Source organism: Elaeis guineensis, chromosome 14, assembly GCF_000442705.2.
Source record: "Elaeis guineensis isolate ETL-2024a chromosome 14, EG11, whole genome shotgun sequence".
NCBI lineage: Eukaryota > Viridiplantae > Streptophyta > Magnoliopsida > Arecales > Arecaceae > Elaeis > Elaeis guineensis.
The window spans coordinates 65,374,781-65,387,967 of NC_026006.2; the positions used below are offsets into that span (position 1 = coordinate 65,374,781).

A 13,187-nucleotide genomic window follows, 5' to 3' on the forward strand; every position below is an offset into this window, starting at 1 on the left:
CACCGGCGATTAACGCCCTTTACCGACTGAGGATATGTCGGTCGGGCAGACCTTTCCCACTCTCCCGATCGACTGAACCGGGAAGTCCGATGGCCGACTCTTGCAACATGCCCGGCTGATTATCAGAGGGGCCCGAATCTTCGCCCGACGCCACACAAATGGCCACCGACCTAGGGTCGGTCGATTCCTCCGATCGCCGTACAGCGGCCAGAGACTGTCAGCCCTGACAGCAGCATGCGGCACTGCCACCTAAGGCGTTATCCCACCTAGGGCATTGTCAACCCTAGTGATTAGACAGCCCCACGGCGATGTGACGCTTTCACGGCGACTCTGACAGTCTACAGTGAGTTGACAATTCCTCAATTGTCCGCGTCATTAATGACGGCGCCATACCATGCTCCACTATATATATCGGGGAAGGCAACAGTGCAAGAGGCCCTCGGAAAAAACAGACTTGCTCTCTCTCCCTCTCTCTCGATTGAGCTCTCTGTCTTCATTTCACTGTTGTCCGATCACCTCTCTGACTTGACCGTCGGAGGGTCCCCGCCGGAGCCGCCTCCGGTCAGTGTGGACTTTCTTTTTTGCAGGCGCTCGTTTCCGACGATCAGACGACGAGGGGATTGGCCACAACAGATTGACGCGCCAGGTAGGGGCGGCAGCGGCACCAAGCCTTCTCAAGCAGAAGATACTAATGACAAAGACAAGAGCCCAACGATCGAGGGTCACAGGGTCGGCGAGGCGCTCTTCCCGCCGGGAAGAGGCCTCTCCGCCACCCTCCGCGGCGGAACCCAGCTCTCCGCACCCCGCGGTGACCACAGAGGCGCAGATCGCGGCAATCGTACGGCAGATGACCGTGCTGACGGACGCGGTCAAGAGCCTCCAGCAACAACCGGCGGCACGTCCAATGCCCTCCAGGAGCAGCCGCTGACGCCCGCGCCGATCTCCGTCGTCTCCGCGCGAGCGCCTGCCACAGCGCTCCCACGGAGAGGAGGGGCGGCCACGGCGCGATGCCCGTCAGTCCCAGCAGCTCTCTCCTTCCCTGCTGGAACGGGCGAGGAAGGAGAAGCGACCGCAGACGCCGTCCGCCTCCCTCTCGGAATCTTCCGGAGACTCCACTCCTGGGGTCTCCCAGCACCAACGGACGGATGACTACGAACGCAGGTTCGAGGAAATCGACCGTCGGCTTGCGCAGTTGCAGGTGGATGGGCAGAAGTCTTCGAACGACGTCGACTTCCAGACCGCCCAACCTCTCTCCCGACTCATTCTCGACGAACAGATCCCCAGTCGGTTCAAGATGCCACACGTGGAGCCCTACGACGGCTCCACCGACCCAATCGACCATCTGGAGAACTATAAAGCTCTCATGACGATTCAGGGGGCAACCGATGCTCTCTTTTGCATCAACTTCCCCGTCACACTCCGCAAGACTGCCAGGGCTGGTACTCCGATCTTCGATCGAAAAGTATCCACTCCTTCGGACAGCTCGAGCACTCTTTCACGGCTCATTTCAGCACCAGCCGGAAGCCGCCGCGAACGTCGGACAGCCTTTTCTCCCTCAAACAGGGAGAAAATGAGACGCTCCGATACTTCGTGGCGCGATTCAATACGGCCACGCTTAAGGTCCGGGACCTCAACGAAGATATGGCTATCTCAGCCATGAAACGGGGACTGAGGACGTCCCGATTCACCTACTCCCTGGACAAGACCCTCCCCCGTACATATGCCGAATTTTTGGAGCGCACGTACAAGTATATGCGCGTGGATGAAGGAGCCTCCGACCGGCACTCAACCGAGTTCAAGGGTCCGAAGGAAAAGCGAAGGAAGGGTCGGGACCCGGCCGAACCTAGCAGGCCCCCGACTGATGGTCGGGTCTCGCCCCCGCGACGAGACCAAAAGTCGCCCCGACGGTGGACTCCAAGGCCGACGCGCCCCAGGTATGACTCTTACACTCCTCTCTCCGTTCCCCGTGCGCAGATTTTGATGGAGATCGAGGGGAAGAATACCTGCGACGGCCTCCGCCTCTGAAGGCAAAAGGCCTCGACCGACAGAAGTACTGTCGATTCCACCGGGACCACGGCCACAATACCGAGCAATGCATCCAGCTCAAGGATGAGATCGAAGCTCTCATCTGCCGAGGGTATCTCGATAAATTTTGGAGGAACCCGCCGACTCGACCTGTGGCCGACCGACGACCCCCGCCGACTGAGGAAGCGACCACCAATCAGCCGACGGCCGAGGTCATCAATATGATTTCCAATCTAGTTCATTGGTGATACAACTTCAGGTTGAAATCTCGGAGTTTTAACTCTTCGACTGACGATCGACGCTCACCAAGGTCGAGCACCGACGTGCCGACTCGGACTTGGTATCTGCCTGAGACCGACGGCACCATCGTCGATGATACATCGGACTCTTACAAAGACCGATATATCTACATGGACGGGAGTCACACTCCTTCGACGGTGACGAAACATCGGACTCTTACAAAGATCGATGGACGGGAGTCACACTCCTTCGACGGTCGACGAAACATCGGACTCTTACAAAGACCGATGGATGGGAGTCACACTCTTTCGACGATCGATGAAACATCGGACTCTTACAAAGACCGATGGACGGGAGTCACACTCCTTCGACGATCGACGAAACATCGGACCCTTACAGGGATCGATATATCTATATTGACGGGAGTTGACACTCCTTCTATGATCGTACTTTCGGGCCAGACAATCGGCTAACCTACCGACTGAGCCCCGACCAAAGAAAGGCGGAATGCCTACGCGACTGCCCTCGCGACTTACCGACCTAGCTACGGCTGGTCGAAGGATATCCGGCTTACTACCGTCTATCGCACGATGCGACCTCAGTCGTATTCATGTCTTACCGACCGAGCTACGGCTGGCTAGAAGATATTCGACTTACCACCGTATATCATGAGGCGCAGTATAGATACCCGACACAAGGGTATCGGGATCCGACTTATCGGTGCTCCCCCGACTAAATGCGCCGGACGACATTCGACTGAACGCGTCGGAAGAGACCCGACTACCGAACCTTTATCCGACGGTCGGTCGACTTCCGACTCAACGAACGCGCCCAACTCACGGCCGGGGGAAGGATGCCCGACTTACGATCTCGACCATCGAAGGTCGATCCAAAGTCGGGACTTGTTCTACCTTCGTGCGGTGCGAGTTGCCGAACGTCCTAAACGACCTATATGAGTTGGCAACTTACGTGTTCAGATGCATTCTACAACACAGGAAAGAAAGAAAGACAGGCAGAAGGAAAAAGTTTAAGTCCAAGACTGATTTCATTCAAGGTCGAAAGAAGCTTACAAAGTCAGGCCGAAGCCCAGTTACAAATGTTCTAAGAAGAAAAAACAAAAAGGATAAAAGACGACAAGGTCGCGGTCATCCTTCCGAGTCAATCTCCTCGACTGATGGAAGGTCGGGGATGACCGACGTGTCCACCGCGATCGGCACTGGGTCGACGGCCGAAGCAGGATCGTCGGTCGGCAAGGGATTGGCAGTCGGCGACGGGTCACGAGTCGCGGCCGTCTCTCCTTCGGCGGCTTGTTTCTGGACGGCCTCTCCCGCCACGGCGATGCCTCCGACGACGGGTCGGCCATCTCTTCCGTGGCTTGGTCCTCGGCTCCCGGTGGGACGATACTACTGAGGTCCAGCTCTGGGTACAGGGCTTGGACCGCGTCCCGACCGTCCTCGTACCCCACCCGGTACGACGCGAAGCCGAACTCCAATAGCTCTTCCCGGTACTGGTCGGTGGCACGGAAGTCGTCCACCGTCCTACTCGCCGACTCCTTCGCCGACCTTGCTTCCGCTTCCACCCGATCAAGGGAGTCCTTCGCCGACTCCGCCTCTGCCTTGCTATGTCGGCGTCGGCCTGGCGATTGACAGATCCTCCTCAGCTTTAGCGAGCTTCTCCAGGCTGACCCGGAGCTGCTCGCACTCGCCCTCGAGTTCGGTGGTAACGCCGTCACGCTCGCGCCGCAGACGGTGCACGGACCGACTCTTGCGTTTGACTTCTCTCCGGGCCGACTTTAGCTCGGACTCGAGACGAGAGACCTCGTCCACCAACTTCGCCTCCCGATCGGTCGACTGCTTCAGATGGTCGACCAGCATTGCCCGGTCGCTTCGACCGCCGCCGCCCTGTCTTTCCAAGCTGCCCGGACGTTCCCGAACCTCCGGTACCCGACTTTGAGTTCGGACATGGTGTAGATCAGCTGCCGACGTAAGCGTTTCGTCAGAAAAGTAAAGTAATGAAAATATTAAGGAGGAGGCGAAGCGGAACTTACCTCGACCATGGTCGGGTAGAACGAAGATAACATCTCGGTCACTTGCCGAGACCTCAGCGCCTCCACGTCGGCTGGGAGGAGGATCCCCTGGCACAGCCTCCTGGCCAGGTTGTGGTCGGCCAGCGCCGACGCACCTTCGGGGAACTGAGCGCTGGGCGGCACAGTGCGATTCCCCGACCGAGTGTCATCCGCGGGGTCCATCGGGGCTTTCCCCCGATCGGCCACTCCGACCAGCGGATTTGGTAGGGAGGGGATGCTCGAGTTTGATGCGGCACCCCCCGTTGCGGCTGCAGATGCCGCCGGATGATGTTCGGGTTCCCGAACGTCGTCCGACACCACGCCTGCCGGCGAAGCCGTCGATGTCCCTTCCACCGCTTCCTCCGCCGGTCTCTCCTCCGGTTGCACAGTCGGAGCCTCGAGTGCTATCACCGGCTCCGACTGGTCGGTCGCCGACGCCTCGACGGTCGGCGCCGCTGTGGTGGGCTTCTTCGACGGACGCGAAGGTCCTGCCCCCGATGCCGGCCTCTTCCTCGCCGCGTACTGACGGATTTCGGCGTCGGTCGGCCTCATCCTCGGAGGTGTCCCTGCGATACCGACAGAAATATTAATATAAGGATAAGAACGAAAGCCGAATGAAAAGACAACCGATGGATCGGGCGATACCTAAATGGGGGACCAAGCTCAGGCCAGCGTCATAGAGGGCTTGTTCGGTAACAAGCTCCCTCTACTTCGGGACCGACATGTCCTTGAGTCGGTGGAAGTCCTCCCGGTCGTCCGCCTCCACCCGGCTGTTCTCGTTTGCTTCGGTCCGGGGCACGCCCCAGTGAGAAGGAAAGCCCCAGGGAGAAGAAGATGAGACGAAAAAAAACTGGTTCTTCCACCCGTGGATGGACGATGGAAGACCAGTGATGAAGGAAAGACCCTTTCGGGGGTTGAAGAGCCACCTCCCTCGGGCCTTAGGGTGGCGTCGGAGCACAAAAAATGCCCGGAAGAGAGAAATGCGATGGTTGGTCGGCAGAAGCTGACACAACAAGGCGAAGCTGATTATTAGTCGGACAGAGTTCGGCGCTAGTTGCGCCGGACAAAGTCCGTAATAATCCAGCAGATTCCGGACGAACTCCGAAATCGGAAGTCGAAGACCCGCGCAAAGATCTTCGACGTACAGCGCCAATTGACTCGGCGGAGGGTTGTTAACCCGACCGCCGACCCCTGGGGCGGAGAGTTGAAACTGCTCCGGGATGCGATACTGATCCCGAAGCCGATCAACGTTCGGCCCCGAAAGCGAGGAAACCTCAACTTCCGGAGTCGACCGAGGGTCATCGGTCGGATTTTCCGACCGAGCCCCCCGAGATGGATTCCCGACCATCGCACCAGAACCAAGGGAAAGGCGAGGCCGAAGAAGAAGAAGAAGTAGAAGAAGAAGAAGAAAGAAGAGAGGATTTAAACAGAAACCACGGCTGAGGGAAAGGATCACGAACCCGAAACGGACCCTTTAGAGAGCGGAAGGGGAGACGACTGTTGGCGACGACGGAGGAACCACTCGGACAGAGTCTCTACAGCAAATTGTTCAGGGTGGGGCTTCGAGCGCAGGTGGTCCTATATATATAGGGCCGCTCAATGGCCAAGATGACCCCGCACCGACCGAGGTCCCCGGATGGGTGACACGTGGCGGCGTCCGGGCCCTCCTTTTGACCCAATGGTCCGGCGCGCCCATCCCGGGAAGGCCGCACCGCCCTCATTTAATACGGAGGACGCCGGCCCCAACCACCTCCGATACGTGGCAAGAGGGCCGCGGTTTCGAATTTAATCGCCCGCGGCGATTCACGTTCCCGATGAGACGCCTGACAGCGCCCCGTGCTCCCAGGACCGGCGCTTGGCGGCGGTTTGCGTTCCCCAAAAGATGCCGGACATCCGACCACCTGACACCAAATCGTCCGGCACCCGATCGTCTGACACCAAATCGTCCGGCACTCGATCACCGACGTAACGCCCGACGCTGACAAGACGGGACGTCTAACACCGACATAACACCTGACGCCGACAGGACGGGACGTCTGACACCGACGTAACACCTGACGCCAGCGAATCGCTCAGCATTTATGAGACACCTGACGTCGTATCAACTCGCGGTACGGTCGGAACTAGGCCTGCGGCGAATCCACTCCTTTTCGCCCGGTGTTGCTGTCCAAACGGAGGCATCGGCCAGCGCACCGTCCGACTCAGGAGTGGAGGGGACAACTATTGGGGATACCGACCGACCCCGCTCACGACGGCTTATGATCGGACATACCCGACCGACCGACCGATCGACCGACGGACCGACCGGACGCCATCACCGACCGATTAACGGCCCTTTACCGACTGAGGATATGTCGGTCGGACAGACCTTTCCCACTCTCCCGACCGACTGAACCGGAAAGTCCGATGGCCGACTCTCGCAACATGCCCGGCTGATTATCAGAGGGGTCCGAATCTTCGTCCGACGCCACACAAATGGCCACCGACCTAGGGTCGGTCGATTCCTCCGATCGCCGTACAGCGGCCAGAGACTGTCAGCCCTGACAGCAGCATGCAGCACTGCCACCTAAAGACGTTATCCCACTTAGGACATTGTCAACCCTAGTGATTTGACAGCCCCACGGAGATGTGATGCTTTCACGGCGACTCTGACAGTCTACAGTGAGTTGACAATTCCTCAATTGCCCGCGCCATTAATGACGGCACCATACCACGCTCCACTATATATATCGGGGAAGGCAACAGTGCAAGAGGCCCTCGAAAAAAACAGGCTTGCTCTCTCTCCCTCTCTCTCTCGATTGAGCTCTCTGTCTTCATTTCACTGTTGCCCGGTCACCTCTCTGACTTGACCGTCGGAGGGTCCCCGTCGGAACCGCCTCCGATCAGTGTGGACTTCTTTTTTTTGCAGGCGCTCGTTTCCGGCGATCAGACGACGAGGGGATTGGCCGCAACACCATTATTCCCAATTTTAAATTTTCACTTCTATTGATAACCAATTTAAAATAAAACAACCTGGGAACAAAGAAGACACAAATAAGAACATCTTCTAAAACAGCGATTTTGAAAGTATAGAATATATGCTGAAATAGTTACTAATGTCGCTGCTTCAACAGATACCTAGTAATGCAGACAAAATAGCAACACAACGGCCATAGGGATTACATACCAATATATCCACTGACAAACACAATACTGAGTCTATAACAAGCAGCCTGAGCTGACACCATGACTCAGTGCACCATAGATTCATATGTACCAAGTAACCTAGTTTAGAATGCCTGCGGCTCTGTTTACCCATCAGGTGAGATCATATGAGATCTCTAGGCACCACGACCCATAGTCTGTTCACCAGGAGGCATCATAACCAAGATAGGTTTCCCAATGAACCCAGGATGAGGCAGCCTGCGGCGCAGCTCTCGGCCTTCCTGGCAGAGGGAGCATGGGTGGCAGAAGTAATGCGTTGCAAAATCACAGGCCGTCTCTATCTGCTCCCGCTGCTCTTCATCCTCCAAGATACCACGGCAGCATCCACATGATTTGGCAACTGCCTCAAAGCTGCCCTATTTTTGCAACAAAACAGAAACTAGTCAAAAATGATTTCAACCTTCACCATCAAAAAAATAAAAAAAACAATACCTAGAGACAAAAAAACTACGGATAACCTTTGTGACATACAGCATTGTATCTCGGAATTAAAGACATTGAAGTGAAATGTCCATAATGCAATCTCTTAATCAATATTTTGTTGCAAAGGTTTCAGCTATATTCTCATCGGTGTGATGATTCATCCAAAGACATACAGAAAGCATATAAGCATGCAAACTTGTAGTGATTAATTTTCAAACAAACATGTCAGTGTGAACAAATCTAGGAATAAAAATATATAAAGAGCCGAGTATGTTGGAAGAAGATGAGACAAAAGCAACAACCAAGCAACTATAAGAGTGGTAGGATTCTCTATGTATAACACAACTATACAAGTGCAGGAGGTAAGATTCTGAAATTATATAAGAACCTCTTGAATATATCTTTGACAACATATCTTTTTACCCTGCAAGCATGGAAGGAACTAGGATAGAAACAAAAAAAAAAAAATATATATATATATATATATATATATATATATCTTCTTGGAATTCCTTTTCGTGGCTGGTCCTGCCTCAATTTTTGAGTCATCATGAGATAAATTTCATTACGATAAATATTCTTTCAAATGTGGAAATACTTACTTCAAGATTAAATTTGCGGCGAATGGCTGTACGGGTATGATAAGAGAACCACGGTGCCAGGCAATTCCAGCCAAAGAGAGAATTCCCGAGCATAAAGAGAGCAGTGTAAGGGAAGCAGCTATTTGCAAACCACCCACGACCGGATCCAAGCCTCTCAACATTGCCTCCATACAGCACACACGGAGCCATGCTTCCAATAAGACCTGAACATTGCCATGGTAGTCAGTAGCAGTATGTCCTTTAATTACAGAGCTGATGGCATTAACCTCTTTTTTTTTCTTTTTTTCTTTTTTTTTTTGAAGATTTCTTACAAGAAAACATTTTGGAAAGAATATAATGGATGGATGTACAAGAGAAGGAATTCATATGAATTTGCGGCAGAATTACATGTGAAAATATCAGATTAGACATGACTCGCAAATCCCTGTACGAGAGATTTCGAATTTAAGATCTAAACTATTACATTACTGCATATAAGGATCTAAATTGGAGACTAAATGGGAATCTGATGCTGGTTCCCGCTAAAGAGATCCTTCGTCTAAAGGAAAAAGGGACAGAAAAAAAAAAAAAAAAACTGGGGCAATTCGTGGGCAACCAAATCGTGGCATTATTCCGATGAAATTTATACGAATTATTGTACCCAAGGATCGAACCCGACAAAATTTACGGCGCTCAAGAATCAAAAATCTCCTAACCATATCGCGATATTCTACTCCAAAAATTCCTTTTCTCCCCGTATCTACCTCCCGATCCTCAACGAATCATTTAGAAAACCCTAGATCTACGCGATCTAAACGGAAATCAGCAATCACCGGAGAAATCAAAGGGCGAAAACGTAGAGGGGGAAAGCGACAGAACGCACAAACTTCGATATCGCTGCTCCAGAACTCGTCGTTACGTCCGAGGCAGGATAAAAGGCCGGAGCTCCACTGGTTGCGGGCCACCGGCTCGCCGACGACGGTCCCACACTCCACGGGGACCCCATTCGCCGCGCTCTCGGGGGGCCTCTTGGCGGCGGCCGGTGGCGCCGCCGGGGGTACCGTCTCTTCGAGCGTCGTGGCGGTGTCGGGGCGGTGCTGTAGGAGGGGGCTCGCTTCCTCGGCGTTGGCCATGATCGGGAGTTGGATGGGGAGGCGATGTCAGCGGTGGGGAATGAAAGGGGCTTGGGAGAAGGAAGCGCGTGGAAAAGGCCAAACGTTGGGGGAGAGCTGGAACGCTCGTGACGTGGCTTCGTGATGGGTCTCCGGACCAACTTGTTAAGCGGTCGGTGCGGGTGCGTAGAAAAAGTTTTATGCGGGAATCTGATCCGACGTCCACGTACGGCTTCAGGCAAGTGAAGCCGGAACCCAAAACCGTCCAAAGGAAGGGTTTGACCTTTTACGCGGAGCCTCCGTCGCAACGCTGTGCTGCAGCTTTTGTTTGTCACGGTTGTTTCGAGCTGTGAATGCCTCGGCAGGCGATATGTTTCAGGTATGGATTTCGGATCCATCTACTAAGAGACGTATGTGCCTACAAAATAGGATAAATTATACTAACTCCTCGAGATTTAATGTAGCTAGCTTAGAACCCATACGATATATGATATATATTTATTTTTTTAAATAATATTTTTATAAATTAAAAATTCAATATAATATAAAAAATATTATAGATGATATCAAATATTTTAAATTAAAATATAAATTTAAAATATTTAAATAATATAATAATAAAAATAACATAATCATTTCTGTCTTTTACTGTCAGAGAAATCATTTCTTGAATCAACATTTTCAGCACCAATTGTTTCAAAATTTTTATTATTAAGCAGAGCATGACCATCTATTTGCATCTCACGTATATCTCTTTTCTTCATAGTCTATCAATAAAAATAATATATATTTTATTATTATATAATTTTTTATTTTATTAAATTTTCAGTCATCATTAAAGACTTATTTCAGAGAAAAGGTAGAGATAAATTTTCTGATAGCTAAATTGTTAATAACTTCTTAGTTTCAATAGCTCAAAATTTCATCCAGAATGATTAAGAGACAATGATGATCTATACATATCTGAAGTCAGTAGTTTATTTTTCAAATAATATTTTTATAAATTAAAAATTTATTATAATATAGAAGACATCATATATGATATTAAATATTCAAAATTAAAATATTAATTTAAAATATTTAAATAATATAATAATAAAAAGTACTATAATCATTCCATCTTTTATCGATAGAGAAATCATTTTTTGAATCAATATTTTCAGCATCAATTATTCTGAAATTCTCATCATTAAGCTTAGCATGACCACCTAGTTGCATCTCACATACATCTCTTTTTTTCATAGTCATATCAATAAAAATAATATATTTTTTATTATTATATAATTTTTTATTTTATTAAATTTTCAATCATCATTAAAGATTTACTTCAGAGAAAAAATAGAGATAAATTTTCTGATAGTTGAATTGTTTATAATTTCTTAGTCCCAGCAACTCAGAATTTCATCCAAAATGACTAAGAGACAATAATAATCTATACATATCTGAGATCAGTAGTTTGTATCCATTTTGTATGCATTTAAAATAGATGGTTAAGTAGTAGTAGGAGGTAGGCGGTAGTCATATTGTATTTGTATTTATATGCATGATTGTAGTAGTTGACTCATGGGGACAATCCCAATTAATATTTTTTTGCCATTGGGTTCAAAGCCAAAAATGTGGAGATCCAACGGCCAAGTGGGAAGGCAGGCAAAAGTGATGCAAACTTAGAAAACCTTTCTAATCTCTCTCAAATGCTTCTTTTTTTACAAATTCATAGGTTATTCACTAATCTCACAATAATCATTTTTTAAGTCTTCCACTCTCTAAAATATAACTTTTTTTTTATAAAATGACAGATAAATATAGTTTAACCCATATTTTTTTTATCTAAACTTTGAATTATAAACTATTACTAAATCCTAAATTAGAAAACTAAATAAAATTTTCAAATAAAGCATTCCAGCTTCTTTCCCTAAAATCCTACTCTTCTCGCTCCTCTCTCTTCCTCTAGTAGCGAAGAAAAATAGAACGCAGCCTCTCCTCTCTCTCAACAATGTCTATCATTTCTTTTTTCACATTCTTCTCCTTTCTCCTCCTAACCTTCACCCAACTCCTCTTATCCTCCATCCATACTCTCACCCACAACAGAAAAGCCCTCCACCAGTCCTTTTCTCCCTAACCTCCTTTCTCTCCCCAGCCCAACCTCCTTCCCTTTCCTTCCCTAAATACCTCTGCCCACTCATATACCACCCTCTCTAGCTCCGCTACCGATACCGCCGCCGCCAGCCCCGCCCACCTCCCCAATGCCACCACTAGTGTCACCATCAGCACCTCTCTCGCCAACTCCACATGGGGATGAGGCGGAACTTCTCCTCGCCAATGGCATCGTCGAGATTCTTCATCCAGATGGAGATGGAGGCGATGTTAGACTTTGGATGGGAGCACGGAGCTCCTAGTGGACTTGGTCGATCCAGACCTTCGGAGAAGAGAGAGAGAGATGAAGAGGAGCTCACATCCTTGTTGAAGTTGTCGAGGGGGATGGATGGTGAAGCCATTGACCGCGCTCTCTATTCCCTCTCACTTATCGTTTACTTCATCTCCTTCTCCTCCGATAGCGGCTAGGACGACGGATCGGTGAACGACGATTGCTGTCCCACTCTGACACCCCCTCCTCCTCCGACGGCGGTGAACTCGCAGAAGCTTCTGCGAGCCGATCTCTCTCTGTCTCCTTCTCTGATGGCAGTCGGCACGACGGATCGATGAACGACGGCCGCTGCCCCACTTTGGCGCCCCCTCCTCCTCCGACGGGGGTGAACTCGTAGAAGCTTCCGCGAGCCGATCTCTCTCTGTCTCCTTCTCCTCCGACGGCAGTCGGGACGACGAATCGGTGAACGACGGCCGCTGCCCTACTCTAGCGCCCCCTCCTTCGACGACAATGGTGAACTCGCAGAAGCTTCCGCAAGCCGATCTCTCTCTATCACTATGCGCGCTCTCAAATCACCAACGATCGCTGTCCAACCCCGATACTTCCTCCTCCGACGGCGATGAACTCGTGAAAGCTTCTGTGAACCGATCTCTCTATCTCTCTCTTACGATGTGTTTAACAAAATCTTTTTTTTTTGCCACGTGGCTCTCTCCTCTCTCTCCCAACACCCATGCGACAAACGGAGGCTTCTCCATTGAAAAGCCTCCATTTATATATATATATATATATATATATATATATATATATATATATATATATATATATATATATATATATATATATATATTAGATTACATATTTTTATTTAATATTTTAAAAATATATATCTTATTGCATAATTTTTACTATGTACATAATGTATAATATTATATTATTGCCTTTATGTTAAATAAACTAATGCCTTGCTGGCATTATCACTATCTTATATTCATTATTTTTTAATTATTTTTTTAATTTTTGTTATTTTTTTTTTCTAAACTTCAATTTTTATGCTTGACCCAAAAAATCTCAAATATTGAACTTGTGAAGATAATTAAAATTTAGCCAAAGGATTATGCTTATTAAAATCCAGGATATTTGTGTATGATTTATCAGACTTGGGCTTAAAGAGC

The 13,187-nt window shown here is 49.7% G+C and overlaps 2 protein-coding genes across 2 annotated transcripts; both read right to left on the bottom strand.

Annotated features, from left to right (window-relative positions):
* Nucleotides 1–2,058: 2,058 nt before the first annotated feature.
* On the bottom strand, nt 2,059–7,237 carry LOC140853729 (uncharacterized). Its single transcript, XM_073248610.1, has 2 exons — nt 4,313–7,237; nt 2,059–4,240 (listed from the first exon to the last, which is right to left on the bottom strand). The coding sequence occupies exons 1-2, from the start codon at nt 4,880–4,882 to the stop codon at nt 4,121–4,123; spliced, it is 690 nt and encodes a 229-aa protein (XP_073104711.1). The 5' UTR covers nt 4,883–7,237; the 3' UTR covers nt 2,059–4,120.
* A 135-nt stretch (nt 7,238–7,372) lies between these two features.
* LOC105057068 (cell number regulator 8-like) lies at nt 7,373–9,773 on the bottom strand. Its single transcript, XM_073248609.1, has 3 exons — nt 9,422–9,773; nt 8,560–8,762; nt 7,373–7,890 (listed from the first exon to the last, which is right to left on the bottom strand). Exons 1-3 carry the CDS (start codon nt 9,669–9,671, stop codon nt 7,651–7,653), a joined length of 693 nt encoding a protein of 230 aa, XP_073104710.1. The 5' UTR covers nt 9,672–9,773; the 3' UTR covers nt 7,373–7,650.
* Nucleotides 9,774–13,187: the final 3,414 nt, after the last annotated feature.